The 23,256-nt window shown below is 41.5% G+C and overlaps 1 protein-coding gene across 6 annotated transcripts in view; it reads left to right on the forward strand.

The window, feature by feature from the left end:
• Positions 1 to 23,256, forward strand: part of LOC135710157 (ankyrin-3-like) — a 266,177-nt gene that overhangs the window by 211,481 nt on the left and 31,440 nt on the right. For 4 of the 6 annotated variants that reach the window (XM_065232674.1, XM_065232707.1, XM_065232680.1 and 1 more), the window contains 3 exons: positions 14,640 to 14,720; positions 21,245 to 21,469; positions 21,532 to 23,231. In XM_065232674.1, the coding sequence (XP_065088746.1) occupies positions 14,640 to 14,720; positions 21,245 to 21,469; positions 21,532 to 23,231 (2,006 nt within the window). The remainder of the gene's footprint in view (positions 1 to 14,639; positions 14,721 to 21,244; positions 21,470 to 21,531; positions 23,232 to 23,256) is intronic. The other 2 variants (XM_065232688.1, XM_065232694.1) reach the window with 1 other exon arrangement.

Here is a 23,256-nt window from a genome sequence, read left to right on the forward strand (position 1 = left end):
GAAACTTTTTATATCAATTAGGGGCTGTTCATTAACTACGTAGATAGTTTTTTTTTGATTATTGCTCCCTCCTCATGCGTATACAATTTTCCACACAATTGTTAAAATTTGTATGGGCCGTGGATAATTGGGACCGGAAACCCATGTCTGATGCCAGTTTTCAATCCAAGATGGCGGTTTCAGGTTAGAGAAGAACTGAAAAATACTTTCAAATTCCCCACAATATGGGTAGTTTTGGAATCGGAATGACGTGTAGGAACCGGAAATTGATGTCTGACACCATTTGGAAATCCAAGATGGTGGCATCCGGTTGCAGAAAAGCTGGGAAGTACTGTAAAATTTCTCTTCAAACATTGCTTTTTGTGGTGAAAAAAGAGTCTATGCTTAGGGGCACAAAAAGATGCTTGACATAGGACAACAATTTGTATGTACAATTGTTTTTGCGCTTCATTCTTTCAGTTGTTCACAAAATCTATAGTGTTATTACTTTAAATATTTAAAATGTTGGTTGATTGTGTGAAATGTGCCAATAGTAGTTTTATTTTGGAGCACACAAAAGGATCGAAGCGTTATATCGAGACCGGAACGAGTCAACAGTTCACAGTTTATCAGAAAATTGTTATACAGTGACATATATCATATCACAAGTTTAAGGGGGTGACCAGTAGACTGATGCAAATTTTGACATTTTCGCTCCACAGTGCTCAAACGGTTCCAAATCGGGTCCTGATTAGTCTCCCAAAATTTGAACTCATTCGATAAGAAACTGACTTGGCACAAACCATTTGAAGTTTATATGGAAATTACTATAGGAAAACCAAATATTTTGTTCATATCCATCTAACAATTTACCATATTGCTCTGCTTTAAAAAATGATAACTGAGCTCGTAGAAAATTTTCTCAGCTACAACTTTGTGCTTAACCACTTTTCAATATAATGTAAGCATCAAAAGTTATCAATAATTCAAGCCACTAATGTCTTACGATTATGCTCAATCAATTGTTCAGCAGGCAACATTGGTGTTTCTGGCGCTTGGAATAGAGCACAAAAATCATGGCTACTATGCCACACTGCAAGATACAGTGTTGCTCACAAAACAGCTGCTTGATCATGCCAGAAGATTATCAATCTCTTAAACAATTAATAACTATTTTATTTGACGTTTGGCTCAACAACTATATTCTGCTAAGTTGCAGCAGAGAAAATTTTCCATAAGTATAGCTTTTGAATTTTTGAACAGTGCAATATGGAAAAAAGTTAAAAAGACAATGAACAAAAAGTTTTGATTTCCCATAGTAATTTCCATATAAACTTCAAATGGTTTGTGCGAAATCAGTTTCTTTGCAAATGAGTTCAAATTTTGGGAGACTAATCAGGACCCGATTTGGAACCGTATGATCACTGTGGAGCGAAAATGTCAAAATTTGCATCAGTCTAGTGACCAGGCGTAGTGTTTAGCAACCATACCTCTCACGCCAAAGTCACAAGTTCAAATCTCACCCTCGAACAAGTCACGAATGACCCAGAAAATTGGGTAAAAGTGCCCCAACTCACTTTCGAGTAGTCATACTTCCCGCTGAAATGAGCATGTTCGACTCAATTTTGTGTTACTGCAAATTATCGTGTAGTACAACTCAGATGTAAACGAACAAACTTTTAGATGAGTTTTTCAAATCTGATACACTGGGCTAATTAAGTAACATATAAACAATTGAGCTTTTTTCGTTGACATTTAGAGGTGGCGCAAGGGGTCTAAATCCAAAATGTCGAACGATGAGCTGTCTATTCTTGAGTTATATGGCGTAGCGATGTTCCTGCATGTGGACTTACGCTTACATATTGATATATCGAACTCAGTATCGTTGTGGTGATAGATGCAGCGTGAGTAAATGTGAGAATGAGAGAAAATAAGAAAGAATGAGATAGAAAGAACGAGAGAGAGCAAATAATGGTAAAACTAATTCAGTAAACTCGTTCTAAAGGGTGATACGGTCAAAATTTGGTCGGTGAAATCGGTTTTTTTTTAAATCAAATTAAATTTCTTTTTCAAGTTCAATTAGTATAAAATTCAGGAAAAATATTCAGTTAGGCTTCCGCTTTTCCAAATCCGAATTGCCGGGCCTTACGCTTGACCCCTGCCATCAGATTTTGTACAGCCACCTTGTCCACCTTCTTCGCCGCAGAAAGCCAGTTTGCCTTGAACTGCTGCTCGCCCTTAGCAGTTTTTTTGGTCTTCTTTAGGTTCCGCTTGACAATAGCCCAGTATTTCTCAATTGGGCGGAGCTCTGGCGTGTTGGGAGGGTTCTTGTCCTTGGGAACCACCTGCACGTTGTTGGCGGCGTACCACTCCATGGCCTTTTTACCGTAATGGCAAGATGCCAAATCCGGCCAAAACAGTACGGAACAACCGTGTTTCTTCAGGAAAGGCAGCAGACGTTTATTCAAACACTCTTTCACGTAAATTTCTTGGTTGACAGTCCCGGAAGCTATGAAAATGCTGCTTTTCAAGCCACAGGTACAGATGGCTTGCCAAACCAGATATTTCTTTGCGAACTTTGACAGTTTCATGTGCTTGAAAACAACTGCTACCTTTCCCCTTCCTTTTGCCGTATAAAACTCCTGTCCCGGAAGCTGCTTGTAGTCGGCTTTGACGTAGGTTTCGTCGTCCATTACCACGCAGTCAAACTTCGTCAGCATCGTCGTGTACAGCCTCCGGGATCGCGCTTTGGCCGTCGTATTTTGTTTATCATCGCGATTTGGAGTCACTACCTTCTTGTAAGTCGATAGTCCGGCTCGTTTTTTGGCTCGATGCACGGTTGTAGACGATACACCCAGCTTATTTGCGGCATCTCGGAGAGAGAGGTTAGGGTTTCGCTTGAAACTACCGGCAACTCTCTTTGTCGTCTCAGCGGCTTCCGGTTTTCGATTTCCCCCCCGATCCAGACTTCCTGGCTGTCGACAAACGTTCCCCAAACACTTTAATTACATTTGTAACGGTTGATTTGGCAACTTTTAGCGATTTTGCCAACTTTGCGTGCGAGTAGCTCGGATTTTCGCGAAGCGCGAGCAAAATTTTGATACGCTGCTCTTCTTGCTTGGACGGCATTTTGACAACTGAAGAGTGAATTCCAAAATCAAAATAGGAGCAACATTCTACACACACACACACCTTCAAAATGAGGGGTGTTCAGGTTTTTTAAATGCAAAATTGAAAGAAATACGTCAAGTTGATATTGACCAAATTTTGACCGTATCACCCTTTAAATAGATATTTGCGATCATAACTCGTTGGATTTTAGAAAGATTTTAGAGTTATTTTGGTATTTTTTTTATTTTGAAAGGGGAAACATCCAAAACCTAGTACTACATGTGAATCTTCATAAACAATACCTTCCTAACAATAATAAAAGAATAATTCGACAGTGAGCATGCATAAGGGCGTATACGCGCTGATCGATTTTCGTCGTCGATTTTCTCTTTGCATGGCTACAGCTAAGCGAAACAATTTTCTAGAATTTGTACAATGCAGAGTTTTAACATATTGTATTGGCTATCAAAAGCAACAGCGAACGCACCGAGAAACGTTAATTCTAGTGAGTTATTAACAAAAGAGAAAATGAACGAAGAGAATCGATCATCGCGTTTACACCATTACACTGAAAATATTTTTTCGTTTATTTTCTCAAGCTCCTTTCGTAAAAATGGGTTTCGTATATAAAACATATTTTTCGCTAATTGTGCGAATTATTCGTATTGCATTGCGTCAGGTACAATGCTATCATAACGCATTATTCGTATAATACATGAACTGAATTTCGTATGGAAGTCAACACAAGGATCATCCGTGAATTCGTGAACAATACGAAATCATTCGTTTACCTACGAAAACCATTCGTGCACATAGCTAGTATGCACACATGTCATTCGTGACAATTACGTTATCATTCGTTTTTGTACTAATTGTATTCGTTTGTGGTGTGAATGTTTACGTACAATGACAGCCAGAATAAAACATAATATTTGTGAGTGAAGAGTGAGATAAGTTACTCGATTCGTTTGGCATTAGCATGTGGAACTGTGGCGGTGTGGTGTTGGATATTATTGGACCGATTCCCAGTGTCCAAGTGCCCATAATACTCTGCAACTGCTACCAAATAAACAGATTGCCAATCAACAAGGGAATACGTAACATGGAGGAGCAGACATTCATCAACCTGAGAATCTTGTCGTATACGAGCTGACGATATCGGCCGCGACGCTGACTACGGATTGTTTTACTTGCTGGAGATCAACATAACGGATGCGTTCTACTACTACTATGTTGCCATCCAAGAGTTCAAGAACTATAGCAGGAACGAGTAGTTTACGGTCCTAGGAGTTGGTAAGTAATTAATTTTCGTTTTGAAATTCGTTATGGAACTATTTAATTTTATCCACAGCATGGCGATTGCTTCCCAAATGAAAAGGTGGCCGATTTGGTGCGTGTTTTATGAAGTGATTACCCGGACTCCAACCTGGACGGAATTTTGAGCGGGGGCTCTTTCGACAGAATTAATCGCCTAGGTCAACCTACATCGGCGTCATCGGTTTGGGATACTTTCCAAGGACGTGTCTGCAGCTGAGGAACTTCCGGTCGACTTTCTTCTAGAGGTTCAAGGTATCTCGACCAAAGTGGGTCTTGTTCATCGGTGGGCTCGATATGGGTTTTGATCTACGCTGCTGTTTTCAGATATCATATGAAAATGTAGTTTACAATTATAAATACATTTTGAATTCCAAAAAAAGATTATTTTATTTATGAACGAAATTTTAGTACAATCTACACACGTTGTTTTATGAGTATACGAATGTTTCCTATTATTTTCAATCGATCGATGTTTTCTCACGAATAATTTGTATTTATTTTATGAAACATTCGTAGCGCGTGTAGCAGTGCTTCGTAAAATATAAGAATATTACGCAGTAAATGATTTTGGGAATTTGAACGAAACCTGCTTCATAGATATTACGAATCTATTTCGTTGCAGATAACAACGAATGAATTCGTCAAACAAACGAATGCATTCGTTTAATAAATGAAATTTTATTTTCAGTGTATGCATGCTCACTATCACATTCCTATGCACATTTACTACCGTAGCTCAGGATTTCGAATTCTAACTCGTTGTTCGATTGAATATCTATTTCGATAGTGTTTACCTTTAACCTCCCTTTTCTCGTTTTCTCTCTCTCTCTCTATCTCTCTCTCTCTCTCGTTCTCATATTTACTCACGCTGTATATACCGTATGCGTGATAATGTTTGCACCATCGTACAAACAAGGTTCCCGTTTCACCTGTGCATACAATGCCTTGGTTTTCTTTGCATGTACGTAACCTATAGCTCATGCCGTAGTAGGCTGTGTATAAAAGAAAATGATTTACTTAGTTTGACAGTTGCACCATGACGAAGTGGCAGCGATTCGTGATTTGTCCCACGCGCAAATGTCGCAAAAAGACATTTCAATCGCTGTGGGAGTGTCCCGGTGGACCGTCAAAAGGGTTTTACACCGAGAAAAGAAAGGACAACTATCCGCGAAGGTGGCCACAGGTCGTCCGAGGTCAGCTCGGGTTCCGAGGGTTATCGCTGCTATCAAAAGGAAGATTCGGGTGAATCCAGTGCGTTCAATAAGGAAAATGGCAAAGGAACACGGGATCAGTGACTTTACGGCACGGAAGATCGCACTTTACGGCACGGAAAAAAACTCACATGATCACCAACCGCATCCGGGAGCTACGAGTCGAACGATGCAAGAAAATCTTGAGCTTCCTTAAGCGAAAAAATCCGGTAATCCTGTTCACCAACGAGAGCATGTTTACCGTCGATCCCGTATCAAATTCTAAAACCGACCGGTATATTAGTTCTCTTCCGGTAAAAGACGTGGCCGACAAGCACAAGAACGTGTATCTGACCAAGCATCCTGCTAGCGTTATGGTGTTTGGTATGGTGGCTTCCGATGGCAAACAAATTGACCCGGTGTTCATTCCAGAAGGCGACAACGTCAACACGGAGGTCTACATCGAGATTTTATGTAAGTATGTTCTTCCGTGGATCAAACAACAGTACGGTCCTAAGCCAAATGTTGTATTGCAACAAGATGGGGCTCCGTGCCACACCTCGAACCGCACTCAGAAGTGGTTGCAGGAACATCTTCCGTTCTGGGCGAAGGATATGTGGCCGCCATCCAGCCCCGATCTTAATCCGCTGGATTACTCAATATGGCGCGTCGTGAAGGCCAAGGCCTGTTCTAAACGCCACCCGAGTACAGCAAGCCTCAGGCAAACATTGACCCGTATCTGGAGAGAAATTGATCCAGACTGCATTATTAGAACCTGCCGTGCATTCCGGAAGCGTGTGGAGGCCATAATTGCAGCAAGTGGAAACTCGATCAATGATTAACATAGTTTAAGACTCTGAGAAACATCTCCCCTTTGAATAAATAAAAAAAACTCGAAAACGAAGTTTTTGAGATTTTTTTTTAAATTTTGACATTGTTCAATGGTGCAAACATTATAACACATACGGTATAGGTTGTCCCAGAATGTCTAAGCACGATTAAAAAAAACGATAACGTAACTATGCTAACAGCAAATTCGATTTTTATTTCGTATTCATATTCTCTATAGTATTCTCTTACAAACTTATAGTTTTACGTAGAAAATCCGAGATCCGATCAGTCGTAAGCCAATGAGCGGATTTTTGATCTCACGTTACTCACAGTTGACTTTCCAACAATTTTGGATACTTTTCCCCAGTCTTTCGCAAACTTTGCAACGCTGCCTTTACATGTTTCCGCAAACATGCTTTGATCAGGGTCCAAAAAGTTTCGATTGGCCTGGCCTGGGGATAGTTTGGCGGATTTATCTCCTTGGGTACGAATTGAACCTAAATATACCAGGCTACCGTGTCCTTGGAGTAATGAACCGACGCCAAATCCAACCAAAACCCTACTGAGGCATCTTGTTTGCGGATCATGGGTAACAGACGCTTGTTTGAACACTTACGCATGTAAACATCGGTTGCCATTCTATCCGTTGTCACAAACGGTTTTGAAAGACTCACAAATGGCTTGCCAAACCATAGTCGTATAACTTCCGGTTTGACGGATGCGGCTTGTTCTTCACTCCACTTTGGCATCTGCTGCTTCTTATACGTCTTTAGACCCATTTTTGCCTTGCCCGCTGGACGTTACTCTTCGAGGATCCCACTTTTTTAGCCACGTCTCGAACCGAATCACTTTTCTTGCGAGTGAAAGCTTGCACGATTTTCCGGTCCTGATTTTGGTCAACAGGTTTTGTCCAGATTTCTGCGTGTCCTGGAAAGTTGCTTCATCACAATACATCCGAATCGCGTTTCGAACGGCTCCGATACAATTTCGCTAATTGACTCAGAGAAATGTTGGGAATAGTACACCATTTGTGCACAATCTGTTTGCGCTTTTCCGAAAATATGTTTCGCATTGTCACGGAAATGTGAAGAACCGACACTTGCGATACACGAAACTGTTGGTCGAAATGTAAACAATGATTTAGTGTGATAATCAGCTGTTTAAACGTCATCTGAAACAAGCATGGGTGTCGTGCTAATACATTCTTTGACACCCTATAGCACTGCTGATTTCAATGTATCAATATGTAAGCGTAAGTCCATGTACGGTATCCATGCAGCTCAAGAACGAGTTACATATCGTAAAATTGACAAAATTTACGCCTTAAAAGGGTCACAAAATCACGTGTTTACTTATAGAAGTATATGCATGAAGCTCATCGTTCGACATTTTGAATTAAGACCCCTTGTGCCACCTCTAAATGTCAACGAAAAAAGCTTAATTTTTATATAATATTCCACATGAGAAAACATGTCCCCGAACGATTTTTTAAAAATAAGCCCCACCTTATGATAAAATAAGTATCACCTTATGGTCATTTAGGCAGTTTCGGGATTTACGCAGTTTACATTTACGTGGCACGCAGGGTTGGCATGCTCATTTTTAAAAAATGTACTGTAACGATGCGTTAAAAAACACGAAAATGCACTGTCCGAAACCTCATAAGAGGAACCAAATCTAACATGAGACCAGTCATTTAAATAATATTTTTTTGGTTTTTTATCTTTGTTAAATTTTAAAGAAGGACACACAATCGAATATCATTTTTTTATCAAAACATATTTTTTACGGATTTGGAAGATCATTTTGTTTTCAACTTTACAACCACAATTGGCCGGAACAAATCAAGTTTTTCTTTTGTCACTCGATGTTCGCACCAGTCGAGGGGAGAGGGGATAAAAAATAAACCAAAAAAAATAAAACATTTAAAATTCGTTTTACATTATATCTAAACCATATATTTCAAACGCTAACATTTTTTCTTAGCCTTCGCTTTAGCCTTATACTTCTTTGAAGCCGTGATTTTTGACACTAAAGGGTGATACGGTCAAAATTTGGTCAAGGGAAAACGCGTGTAAATCGGTGAAATCGTTTATTTAAAAAATCAAATTAAATTTCCTTTTCAAGTTCAATTAGTATAAAATTCAGGAAAAATATTCAGTTAGGCTTCCGCTTTTCCAAATCCGAATTGCCGGGCCTTACGCTTGACCCCTGCCATCAGATTTTGTACAGCCACCTTGTCCACCTTCTTCGCCGCAGAAAGCCAGTTTGCCTTGAACTGCTGCTCGCCCTTAGCAGTTTTTTTGGTCTTCTTTAGGTTCCGCTTGACAATAGCCCAGTATTTCTCAATTGGGCGGAGCTCTGGCGTGTTGGGAGGGTTCTTGTCCTTGGGAACCACCTGCACGTTGTTGGCGGCGTACCACTCCATGGCCTTTTTACCGTAATGGCAAGATGCCAAATCCGGCCAAAACAGTACGGAACAACCGTGTTTCTTCAGGAAAGGCAGCAGACGTTTATTCAAACACTCTTTCACGTAAATTTCTTGGTTGACAGTCCGGAAGCTATGAAAATGCTGCTTTTCAAGCCACAGGTACAGATGGCTTGCCAAACCAGATATTTCTTTGCGAACTGTGACAGTTTCATGTGCTTGAAAACATCTGCTACCTTTCCCCTTCCTTTTGCCGTATAAAACTCCTGTCCCGGAAGCTGCTTGTAGTCGGCTTTGACGTAGGTTTCGTCGTCCATTACCACGCAGTCAAACTTCGTCAGCATCGTCGTGTACAGCCTCCGGGATCGCGCTTTGGCCGTCGTATTTTGTTTATCATCGCGATTTGGAGTCACTACCTTCTTGTAAGTCGATAGTCCGGCTCGTTTTTTGGCTCGATGCACGGTTGTAGACGATACACCCAGCTTATTTGCGGCATCTCGGAGAGAGAGGTTAGGGTTTCGCTTGAAACTACCGGCAACTCTCTTTGTCGTCTCAGCGGCTTCCGGTTTTCGATTTCCCCCCGATCCAGACTTCCTGGCTGTCGACAAACGTTCCCCAAACACTTTAATTACATTTGTAACGGTTGATTTGGCAACTTTTAGCGATTTTGCCAACTTTGCGTGCGAGTAGCTCGGATTTTCGCGATGCGCGAGCAAAATTTTGATACGCTGCTCTTCTTGCTTGGACGGCATTTTGACAACTGAAGAGTGAATTCCAAAATCAAAATAGGAGCAACATTCTACACACACACACCTTCAAAATGAGGGGTGTTCAGGTTTTTTAAATGCAAAATTGAAAGAAATACGTCAAGTTGATATTGACCAAATTTTGACCGTATCACCCTTTAATTCCACAAATGTCGACTTTATTATGTGTAACACTCGAGTTATCAACAAAACATTTCTCGCATAAGTTTTTTTTACCCTTTCAAGGAAGAACATTGGTAATGATGTAGATGAATAGGATCAAAGCAATTGATTTTTGGGTATTGATAAATTCCGGATAAACCACAAACGTAACAGTTCTTATGAAAAAAAAAACGTTCTGTTTTCGATACTGCCTCCCTATCAAATTTTACCCCGTTTTCTCAACAATTGTTCGTGCTTCAAAAAATCTAACTAGACGTATGGATTCAGGAAGGTCTATTCAACAAAATCCAAGCGTAATATTCAAAGAAAGGAGCCAAAATCCATCTTGGCTGAACATAAAAACCAAATTTTAACAAAAATCCGTAGTTTTGTCAATTTAAACCTGGATTTGTGTTTGCTTAAAACAATAATCATCACATATGAATTCAGCAAGGTCAATTCTATAAAATCTAAGCATAACTTTCTAAGGACAGTATCAAAATCCAACTTAGCAGAAAAGGAAAACAAAAAAAAACCTTTTCGAATTACAAACCCGGTTCAACCTTCACGTATGGATTCAGCAAGGTCCATTCTATAAAATACAAGCCTATTTTTCAAAAATATGAGCCAAAATGCAATTTGGCAGAACCGAAAAATCAAATTTCTATGAAAATACGGATGGATTCAGCAATTCGGTAAAATCCACTCCTATTTTTCAAAGGAAGGAGGCGAAACTCAACTTGGCTGAACAAGAAACCCAAATTTCTATAAAAATACGTACTTTTGAGAATTCAAACCCAGTTTTCTAAAAAATTGTGCATGCTTCAAAAAATTTACCATAACGTATGGATTCAGCAAAGTTTATTCTATAAAATTCAAGTCTATTTATAAAGATCGGAGCCAAAATTCAACTTGGCAGAACATAAAATCAAAGTTTTTATGAAAATACGTACTTTTGTTTTAAATTCACGGTACACTGGAGTCGCTTTTTACGCGGTTTTTTTACACGGTTGTTTTTACGCGGTTTTTTTTACGCGAATTTCAGAATTTACGCGGTTTATCGTTATACACTAGAGTCGCTTTTTACGCGGTTTTTTTTTAAAAAGCGACTCCAGTGTATTCTCAAAAATTGAAGAAATTCAACCCTTACGTATGGATTCAAATTTCAAAAGATTGAACCGAAATCCAACCTGGCAAATCTACCATCATGTATGAACTCACAAAGGTCTATTCCATAACATCCAAGCCTGTTTTTCAAAGGACGGAGCCAAAATCCAACTTGGCTGATCAAGAAACCCAAATTTCTATAAAAATAAGTACTTTGGTGGAGGTAAACCCAGTTTTCTCAACAATTGTGCTTGCTTTAAAAAAATCTACCATCAGGTATGAACACACAAAGGTCCATTCTTTAAAATCTCAGCCTAATTTTCAAAGGATGTGAATCTCACAAGAACGAGGAAGGGATCTAAGGCAGCGGAATCTACGTTAAAAGTTAGGTAAATCACTTCAGGAAAGCTCAGACTAACATCGAAGACTACAAATCAAGAAGACTGGCGACTGTTCCCTTCTCCCATACAAATGTCAAACGTCACTGATAACAGCGGCAAACATAACAGCAATCAAAGGTGGAACTTTGAAGCACAAGTGTTAGTGAGACAGCTCATAAACAGTAACTGTGTGTGACCTAATGTCATCGAAACGACTAATCATAACACGGTACTCGTTGTTGTTTTTGTTTTGCTCTACAAAATTTCAAGGCAATTTGTATCCTAATCCCAGCAAGCCGAAGGTTTTCCAACTTCAACCCGAAAAACTTGCCATGGTGGATCAAGTAGAGGATTGAAACTTGGATCGATACCTAGTGAAAATAACTTTTACTTGTGAACGAGGAATCGAAATACTGTTTATTTTGCCTGTTGGAAGCAATCAATTACAACGAATTGGCAGTTTCCATCACCATTGAGTGAACTACCATCATTGGGAAGCTGCTGAAAATTCAACCTACCTCATATTGTAAATGACATCATTGCCGTAGTTTCAATTTTCAAATCAAATCTACCAACGCATTTGTTCAATTTCAGCTGGAATTTTACTCGTTGTCAGCATAAAGCAAAAAAAGAAACGTTTCACTTTTTACGATATTCATAACAAAACCAATAATAGACAGCTAATTATTTCTACCTATGTGTGTGAATGCACTCGTGAATTAACACACACCATCATACACAGGTTCCACTTTTGCTCAGAAGAGGCGTTGCCGTTACTGTCTCCTGATTTTTGGCAGAGTTGCCAGTCTTATTGATTTGTAGTCTTCGCTAACATTCAATATAATTCAATCACTCAACAGAAAAGTTTGGACTCCCTAAGGAAGGTTTCAAACCACTTCAGAAAAGGTTGGACACCATTTGGAAAATTTATGCTCAATAAATTGTCGGTTCACTTCGTAAAACTTTCTACACTATCACTAAGCAAGATTGTGTCCTTGCCAAATGCCAAAGCAGTTAACAAAAATCTGGAGCTCACTTAGGAAAATATAAAACCCGTTCTGACTAGTTTGGTTCAGTTCGGAAAAAGTTGAATCAATGCAGAAAACCTTGGATTCATTTAGGAAAAGGATTAATCAGTTAATGTTGCCTCACTTCAGAAAATGCGAAACCAATTCTTTAAAGATTGGATTTGGAATATGTTGAATCACTTCAGGAAAGTTATGAATATTATTGAATAACATAACAGAAAAGTTTAGACTCAGTTAGAAAAATATTGATGACTTATTCGAAAGTTTGAACTCTCTTCAAAAAAGTTCAGACTCAGTTTTGAATCTGCTTTGAAAAGTGTCACCTCAGTTAGGAATTTCCTGAATCGTTTCTGATTTTGAAAAGATTGGATTTAGCTCGGAAATTGTTGAATCACTGTAGAAAAGAAGTGAATCATTAAGTATCATTGCAGAAGGTTTGTAAGTTAAGAAATGTAGATCGAATGCAAAAATCGGACGACTACGGTGGGCTGGGCACATCGTAATAATGTCGGATAACGAACCACTGAAAATGGTTCTTTGTAGTGATCCGACTGGGACAAGACGAAGATGTGCGCAACGAACAAGAGGGATCGATCAGATTGAAGGTGGCTTACCTAGTGAGTTGCCAAACAAGATTAGGAATGATGTTCGATAAAATCCGTTTTCAACAACTGAATCCGGCTGATCCGATTTCAAGGACCTGTCATGCCGTACTGGTCAAGTACCAATTTATGTGAAAATTCTTTAAAAGAACAAGGTGATACAACAACAACAACAACATAATAAAATCTAGCAAAGCAAGCATCCATACCCAAATGAATTTGCGAAAAATAAATATACACTGAAAGTTTTATTTTATTTCTCCCTTGGTGATATTCCAAAATTTTGTTGATATTTGTTCCGGCCTTAGTTATTTCATTAAAAGTCTGAAATGAGCAGTGATTATTTATCTTTTCGTTTTTGTGACGCTACAACTAAATACATCTAAATACAAGTCTACTTTGTTTAATGTACCTATCGGAACTTAAAACCCTCATCTATCAGTTACTCCAAGAAATTCTATGTTTCGTCAAGTGAGTGTAGAGTTATTGACAAATGAGCAATTTGTGCGAAAAATTGGGCGTAAAAACAACCCAAGTTTATTTTGAAAAAAACAAAAACATCGATTAAAACTAGAAGCATTTAGTTGACCACAGTTTGTCTACTGTAACAATTATTTACAAGCTTATTAAATATTAACCCTTGTAATCTCACCTGATACATTTACCGATTCCGTAAAATTTCATCACGTGCCCATAATCAATAAAAATAGAATGAAAAAGACGTTTTCTTACAGCTTTAAGTTCTACGGAGAATATTAGTATCCCAATAATTTCAAAGGCTAGAGCGGTGAATTTGAGAAAGTTTTTTTTTTTTCATTACTAACTACGGGAATTAAACCATAATAACCTTTATTATGAGTTATCAACATGATCAACATAAGGACAATCTAACTTCAAATCAAGATGAACAACTCTTTCAAAATCACCACAATGTGGCCCCGATGGGGGGAATACTGTATATTGAACAAACTCTGCTCTAAAGATAGACGTCACCACCCATAGCGCAATGCAATGCAAACGCAATATAATGTTTGAAAGGCTAAACTAATCACTAATGATAGTGTGTATTTTGAACGAATAAGATTAATTATTGTTTTTTTTCACCTCTTTATTTTTCTCTCTTTTCTTTCTTTACGATCCAAATACACCAAATCCGATTCCTACGCCAAAAATATGCTACTGAAAAAAAAACTACAACTACAACTTATGCTCCCCGTTTGCATTCCTTTGCACCAACCTTACAACCTCTCAACCACACATACACACACAAACCACGCAAAAACTTGTGAATGAAATACTGAATGAAATATGGCGTGCGCTTTAAATATATCTTCAACCGTATTTTCCCCCCACTGTTTTTGGTTTGCTGTTTTGGCTGCCCCTATATTACCCAACAACCACAAAAACAACAACCGCGTGCGACTAATACCACCTTGATTTGGAACAACCATAACAACTCACTGCCAATACTTCCCGGAATATTTTCCACTAATCAATGTTATGAACGATCGATTACTCCACACGCGTATAAATGTGACACCCCCCACCCCCTGTGAATGACAATATCCCTTTAACTTTCACGGACGCATACGAAAAATTACGTTTCAAAATCAAAACACAAATTGGCACCCGAAAAATAAAAACGAAACACATCTGCAATCCGTCTGCCGAACACGCCGCCGTGCTGTCAACAACAACGACCACCACCACCACCACGGCCGTGGACACCCACCGACCTTCGCCATCGCCATCAAGCAGCAGTAATAGCCTATCGTTGTCGCTCGGTGGTCTAGCGGTCTATTGCAAAAAGAAAAACTTTTTTCCACTGTGTAGGGAAAGGTATATTGTCAAGAATTCGTTCCCGGGGGGGAAATCCTCCTGGAACGGGTTGAGTTAATTTTGCTTCTATCTTAACTACTTCGTAGTGACCTGCCCCTCCTTCCCACGTGTGAGCTTCTGCCAGCTTGTCGAGACTAACCGCCGCCGAGTGAATGTGAACTTGTTTAAAGTTACTAAACCGCATTGTTTTCGCTAAGTTTGATTTTTTCTTTTGCATGGTTTAGATTTTCGTTTTTTTGTATGACTACTTAACACGTTGTTACGTTTTGCGTTCAGAACTTATCGTTAGTTATACTAAATTGAATTCGTGTGTAATGCTCCATAGTAGCTCGATTATTTCTTGTCGTCTTGTTTATGATCCTGAGAACAATTCAGCTGGATCAAGAATTCAAGTACAGCTAACCATCGAAGAATGCATTACCCACTGTAGTGTCAATGGAGAACTAGTTCTAGTTAACGCAGAAAAGCAGAGTCTCCGAGGATTATTATAATAAAATGGATTAATAAATAAATTAATTAATGGGACGACCTTCTACCAGAGCATTCTCTACAAGCAAGCAATATATTACAAATTGTTCAAGCTTAGCATGAATAAGACCATTTTTTCTCGACGTTCTGGAACAGGCCTGCCAAAAAATCAAAACATTTCGTTCCCTACCTTACAACATTCGCATTTTAGCAAGCAACACAATTTTCAGGGTGGCAAGTAAACCACGAAAACCAGGAAAATGTCGGAATTTTTTTTTACCAGGAAAAACCGGGAATGTTTAAGCAAATCCAGGAAAACAATAATTTACAGATGCATGTCGGTTTGAAATGATGACGTTACAATTTATGTGTGATGCGTGCAAAATAATATACCATTATATTCAATACACTTTGATAATTAATTTTCTACAGAGTAGGAAGTGATAACAAATCCCCATATAGAATTTGAGAGAAGTGGGAATACTTCGCTTTCGGTGCATATTTAGGTCAAAAAAGTAAACGACTACCTAAATAAATTAGTCTGGGACTTTGTCGTTCAGTTTTTCCCGGAAATTTATTGTTAAACAAGCTACAATTAAATTAAAATGATTTTTCCCCATACAATTTTACCTGCTTTACTACCAGTCCCCAGAGAGCCAAAAAATTCAAATTTGAGAGAGAAAATTTACTCTCACGACCTCAATCTCGCAACCAGGCTTGCCTAAACTCCTCGAACTCAGATTATGCCGTATAGATGATCATTCATCGTGAGCTAGTTCATCCCTCACATATAAAGAGCAATGATGTCGAATCCAAAGAGCGCAAAAGAGCTCGAGCTCAGATTGATGCTCAAGCTGGACTTCCTCAAACACGCATCACGATGAGTGATGCTTACTTACCTTACCAATCAGGCTAAGGCCTTGTTGTCCTCTGCTGTCCGAAGAAGTCGTCTCCACTCTACTCGATCCATGGCCACAGTTCGCCAGCCTCGTAGTCTGCGAAGGGTCCGCAGGTCACCTTCTACTTGGTCGATCCACCTTGCCCGCTGCGCGCCTCTTCTTCTTGTTCCTGTTGGGTCGCTTTCTAGAACCATTTTCACTGGGTCGTCGTGCGGCATTCCTACGACGTGCCCAGCCCACCGAAGTCGCCCAATTTTTGCGATGTGGACCATGGATGGTTCTCCCAGCAGCTGGTGCAATTCGTGGTTCATTCGCCTCCTCCACATTCCGTCATCCATCTGCACTCCACCGTATATGGTACGCAACACCTTCCGTTCGAAAACACCAAGGGCGCGTTGGTCCTCCACGAGCATAGTCCAGGTCTCGTGGCCGTAGAGGACCACCGGTCTAATCAGCGTCTTGTAGACAGTCAACTTCGTGCGGCGGCGAATTTTATTCGACCGGAGCGTCCTCTGGAGTCCAAAGTAGGCACGATTCCCTGCCAAAATGCGTCTTTGAATTTCTCTGCTGGTATCATTTTCGGCGGTCACCAGTGAGCCCAAATACACGAACTCATCGACCACCTCGATTTCGTCACCGTCAATCTGAACTCGGGCTGGGAGGCTAACATTGTCTTCCCTAGAACCTCTTCCTTTCATGTATTTTGTCTTCGATGCGTTGATGGCAAGTCCAATCCGCCTAGTTTCAGCCTTCAGTCTGATGCACGTTTCCGCCATCATCTCAAAGTTCCGTGCCATAATGTCAATGTCATCGGCGAAGCCAAGGAGCTGGATGGACTTCCTGAATATCGTGCCACTCGTGTCTATCCCAGCTCTTCTGATCACACCTTCTAACGCGATGTTGAACAGCAGACACGAAAGTCCATCACCCTGCCGTAACCCCCTTCGAGATTCAAAGGGACTCGAGAGTGTCCCCGATACTCGAACAACGCACATCACTCGATCCATCGTCGCCTTGACCAATCGCGTCAGTTTGTCCGGAAATCCGTACTCGTGCATAATCTGCCATAGCTGATCTCGATCGATTGTGTCGTATGCGGATTTGAAATCGATGAACAAATGATGTGTTTTATTCGCGGCATTTCTGCAGAACCTGCCGAATCGCGAAAATTTGGTCCGTGGTAGCGCGGGCACCCATGAATCCCGCCTGGTATTGCCCCACGAACTCTCTTGCAAATGGTGACAGACGGCGGCATAGAATAGCTCAGCAGTGTAATCGCGCGGTAGTTGCAGCAATCCAACTTGTCTGTTGCCGTGCCACCTTCGTTTTCTGCTGCTTCACCGTTGAGGTGCTCGTCATAGTACTGCTTCCACCTCTCAATCACCTCACACTCGTTCATGAGAAGGTTACCGTCCAAGTCCTTGCACATATCGGCTTGCGGCACGTAATCTTTGCGTGAACTATTTAGCTTCTCGTAGAACTTCCGTGTGTCGTTTACGCGGTACAGATTTTCCATCGCCTCGCGATCTCGGTCTTCCTGCTGACGCTTCTTCCTTCGGAAAACCGAGTTTTGTCTGTTCCGCGCTTGTCTGTATCGCTCCACATTCAATCTCGTGCGGTGTTGCAGCATTCTCGCCCGTGCTGCATTCTTCTCCTCTATTAACAGTTTGCATTCGCCGTCAAACCAGTCAGATCTTCGGTCCGGGAATGCAGTACCTAGTGCCGCTGCAGCAGTACTACCTATGGCTGAACGGATGTCTCTCCAGCCATCTTCAAGAGAAGCTGCGCCAAGCTGCTCTTCCGTGGGTAGTGCAACTTCCAGCTGCTGCGCGTAGTCCTGGGCAACTCCGGCGTCCCGTAGTTGCTCAATGTAGGTTCGCGGCGTTCGACTTCGACGGGTGTTATGCACCGTTGAGAGTTTTGAGCGCATGCATACTGCAACTAGGTAGTGGTCCGAATCTATGTTAGCACTGCGGTACGTGCAGACGTTGACAATGTCGGAGAAGAATTTCCCGTCGATTAGAACGTGATCGATTTGGTTTTCTGTGTGTTGGTCAGGTGATCTCCAGGTGGCTTTGTGGATATCCTTGCGGGGGGAAAAGGTACTTCGAACTACCATACCCCGAGAGGCTGCAAAGTTCACGCATCGTTGGCCGTTGTCGTTCGATGCAGGCTGTTTGGCCCGATTGCCGGTCTATACATTGCCTCCCGTCCTACCTGAGCGTTCATGTCGCCAATGACGATTTTGACGTCCCGTTGCGAACAGCCGTCGTACACCTGCTCCAGCTGCGCATAGAACGCTTCTTTCTCGTCGTCGGGTCTCCCTTCGTGTGGGCAGTGCACGTTAATGATGCTGTAGTTGAAGAAACGGCCCTTAATTCTCAACTTGCACATCCTCGCGTTGATCGGCTGCCAACCAATCACGCGTTGGCGCATCTTACCCAGCACTACAAAGCCGGTTCCCAGCTCGTTGGTGGTGCCACAGCTCTGGTAGAAAGTAGCCGCTCGATGCCCGCTTTTCCATACCTTTTGTCCCGTCCAGCAAAGTTCCTGCAGTGCTACGACTTCGAAGTTGCGTGGTTGAAGTTCGTCATAGATTAACCTATCGCAGCCCGGGAAGCCGAGCGATTTGCAATTCCATGTTCCGAGTTTCGAATCGTAGTCCTTATTTCGTCGCGTAGGTCTGTGCCGATTGTTCCTATCCGTATTTCTTTCTTCAGTATTTGCAACTTTATGTTTTTTCCAGGGCGGCTTGTTGGGCCTACCCCAACCTCCTGTCTCGCCGGGGGACCATCGTGCACAGCTCTGTTTAGAGTCCCACGCTGGAACTAGGACGGTTCGGTCGCTCCTAACATGGAGAACAGACGCCGTTTTGAGCCGCACCTCCATGGTGAACAGACGCTCGGGTTTGGTGAAGCATTTCCTCTTCGCGTCGCACCTCTTCACTTTGCTATTGCCGGACTGGCAACATTGCCCAGGCTACGCCACCCAGCTGTGTCCACGTTTCAGCTGGTAGTCTTTTGTTATCATATGACTCGGTGAGGCGTGAAGTAGGAACTTGTGAGGACCAGAGCTAGGTATTCCGCTCCTTCCAGGTTGTCAACTCACCATTTTGTAGCCCAGGCTCGTCAATACCATATTTAGGTTGCCAGTTATGTAATTTTCTTCTAAGTAAATTACACGAATTAGATGAAAAGATATTTTTCTGTATGTATCCAATATTGAATGTTATTGGCCCTGAATATTCTGGGGTACGATTTTGTGCGTAGCTCAAAATCTCTAAAATATTATAAGGTATGCAGTCAAGAAAACAAGCATTGCATTCACTATAATGCATTTTACCGATCCGCTGGTTCTACAGCGAGCAATACACGTAACAGTTGCTAAAATTATGTCTCTATTTCACATGATTCCTGAATGTTATTTTCTAGCGAAAACCTGTCAAAACGTTAACTTTTACTAGGGTGCTCATATTGCCCCGTATGGTTGTTGATCGGAGCAAAAACTGAAATATTTTTCAAACATAATAATTTAATCAGTATATCATATTTTATCCATATTTTGGACACTGTATAGGGGTAAGCGGCGCATAGTGAACAGATGGGGCATAGTGAGCATCCCGCACTCCAGTTCCAATCTTCTAATTGTTCAAATGAAATTAATTGGTAGTAGGTTCAATATCACCATTTCAATGATTATTGACCAATTAATTTGCTTCAAACCATATGAAATCCAAGAACATCACAGGAAGCTCACTATGTCCCACCTGTTCACTTTGCTCCTCCTTTCCATATTATCAAAAATATTCCGAAGCGTGAGCATGATCACAGCTATCATACATTTATGAATGTTTTTCATGTGTTATGATGTGTTTTTCTTAGGGAGACCATATTGTCCCTATCTACCCTATGTCAAATTTAATAGTCTTTGTTCAATATATTTGAAACGATGCGTCAAAACAGTGTTATTTTTTTTCGGTAAAAGTTTAAAGTATAGTTGAAATATGTCAGTAAAAAATATAAAAAACTACTACTTTTGAGGAAAAATAAACATAGTTAAGTATAAAAAAAATAATATCTTGAAAACTAAGGGAGTTCAATGTTGACGGCCTCGAAAGAGTTTGATATTTTTGACTAATAAACAACATTGTCGTAAAAACATTAAACCTCCGGAATGAATAATTAAAAATATTCGTTTTGAATAGCAGTTTAGTACAAGTTTCGTATAATTATTTTTCGACCAAAAGATGGAGCTTTTTATATAAAAAAACACAGTCACTAAAATTACCCGTTTTGAAGTTATTAATTTTGTTGAAGTTATTAATTCGTTATATAGCATTTCTGAACCACTGTGGGATAAAATATTAGGTTTTGCAGCGTGACGTCACAAATGAACTTTTTCACAGTTCAGTGATACACTTAGAATTTTTTTTCAAATACAATAATTTAAAAAAATCAGGATTTAACTTGATAAATGTCGAGGATATACGCGGGGAAAGGATGTTGCTCGCGGAAATTGCAGAAATATGCTCTATATCTCACTCCAATCTTAAAATTTATCGAGAATATCTAAGTCCACGACTAAGTCCACGTAAACAGTACCACTGAACTGTCATCCGATTGAGGTTAACCCCGACGGTGCAATACCTTATACTTAAATTGTTGACTCGTAAACAAAGTCGATGGTGCTTATACGCTTCAAAAATACAGCATGATTGTCGCGAAACAACGTGCCAAATGTTTGAAGTTACTTTTCGATACAGTCCTTACTCGTCAAGATGCTCATATGGCGCGGTATCACATGCATATTCGATGCCCGATGGCCGCCATCTTGACCATTTTTGTCCACAATCCGAGAAGAGCCTAACAGAGTTGCAAAGCCTGGATAATACAATTTGATTCTCATTTATTAAACCATCCTGTAGTTAGTAACCTGTGTATGTGGTTATGGTTCTGTAAGTTATCTTTCTTCGTCTGTAAATCATCATTTCCTATTCGTCGCTTATTAGTTTAATCATTCGTACATTTCCAGTAGTGCGCTCATCCATTTCGTATCGTATTTAACAAAACGTAATTGATTTTTGCTGCCCAACACCAGCAGAGTAGAAACTACCCATTACTAATCGAATTCCGTTCATTCGCGGGCAAAATTTTGCAGATTTCTGGTTTCGTTCCTGGTCGATGCCCGGGGTGGTGCCATGCGTGGATGTCGCCACAGCGGTGTTCGCGTTATTGTCCCTCCACGTTCGGCTGCCCAACCGACGCGGATCACCTGTCGGTACGTGAAGCCACAACGAATCACCAACGCTCCACCGCTGATGGAAGGTGAAGCACTGGTCAGCCGCATTCTGGAACTGGCCCCGGTCGGTGCCAAGTTTTTGGGGTAAGTCGAACGAATCACCTGTGTGTTTAGAAGAGTTCCTTAATTGCTTCCAAACATTTCAGTCCGGTAATTATTGAAGTTCCACACTTTGCCTCGCTGCGCGAGAAGGAACGTGAGATTATTATTCTACGATCGGATAACGGTGAAACCTGGAGGGAGCATACACTGTACGACAGTGAGGAAGCCATCCACGATGTGCTGAATGACACATTCAAGGGCGATACCTTGAATTTCTTGGAGGATTTGCATACGAACCGGATTACCCGGGTTTTGACGAATGATTTCCCGCATTACTTTGCGGTCGTGTCCCGTATTCGGCAGGAAGTGCACGCCATTGGACCGGAGGGTGGAACCGTTTCCGCTACAGCTGTCCCGCTGGTTCAGGCCATCTTCCCGCAGAATGCCCTGACCAAGAAGATTCGCGTTGGTCTCCAGGCTCAACCGATCGATATGAATACGACAGCGAATCTACTCGGCCGAAGCGTTGCCGTATCACCGGTGGTAACGGTTGAACCCAGACGGCGCAAGTTCCACAAAGCGATCACACTGAGTATGCCGGCGCCGAAGGCATACAATTCCGGTATGATCAATCAGTACTCGGGCAACGCTCCGACGTTGAGATTGCTTTGCTCGATTACTGGCGGTCAGAACAAAGCCGTTTGGGAAGATGTTACCGGGTCGACTCCGTTGACCTTTGTCAACGAATGTGTTTCGTTTACCACGACGGTGTCGGCTCGCTTTTGGTTAATGGACTGTCGCAACATCAACGAAGCTACCAAAATGGCCACGGATCTTTACTCGCAAATGTCTCACGTTCCGTTCATGGTGAAGTTCGTGGTGTATGCCAAGCGAGTTGATCAAACTGAAGCGAGGTTGAGCGTTTTCTGCATGACCGACGATAAGGAAGACAAAACTTTGGAACATCAGGAGCACTTTACGGAGATTGCCAAGTCCCGCGACGTGGAAGTGTGCGAAGGTCGTGTAGTTTATTTGGAATTCGCTGGAAATATTGTTCCCGTGCAGAAGAGTGGCGAACAGCTATCGATTCAGTTTAGCGCCTTCAAGGAGAACCGACTTACCTTCACCGTCAAGATCAAAAACAATCTCGACGATCTGCTGGGTCGTATTTCGTTCATGAGCGAACCCAAAGTGGCCAAGGGCGAGCCGGTTCCCACACCGCTATGCACCCTGAACTTTACACTGCCTCCGGAAAAATACGGCCTTGGTGGAGATGAAATGGAGACAGGCTCCGAGTTCGATCAGAGTTCAACGGAAATTCTGAACTTTGACCAACAGGCAATCGTCAATGCTGCCAACCGAAGCAAAACATTGAACTTTACCTTCCAAAATGGAGATGCTGGAAGCGACATACACAAGGCAGACATCAAAATCACCGACATTTGCAATCTGCTAGGGTCGGATTGGCCTCTGCTGGCAGAGGAACTGCAGATTTCCCCAACCGATGTAGATCTCATCAAGGCAGAATACGAAAACGACGAAGCCCAACAGGCAGTGGTGATGTTGCGCTTGTGGCTGCGTCAAGCCGGCAAGGATGCCACCGGGAACGTGCTGGAGCAAGCACTGATCAAAATCAACCGGGCGGATATTGTGAGCAAATCGATTACCAACCTGGAGCTGGTAACCGACGAGCGGGAGAGGAAGCTAGCGAAGCAACAGCTAGGTTCGACCAACGGAATCGACGAAGTCGATCCGGTCAAGATCAACGGGGTAGAGTGCAATACGGTGGAAGGTTCGATGGAAGGTAAGAAGATTTTCGAAATTAACAT

Source organism: Ochlerotatus camptorhynchus, unplaced genomic scaffold (assembly GCF_037179485.1).
Source record: "Ochlerotatus camptorhynchus isolate MF236.1 unplaced genomic scaffold, CSIRO-AGI_Acam_v1.1 ptg000036l, whole genome shotgun sequence".
In the NCBI taxonomy this organism is placed as follows: Eukaryota; Metazoa; Arthropoda; class Insecta; order Diptera; family Culicidae; genus Ochlerotatus; species Ochlerotatus camptorhynchus.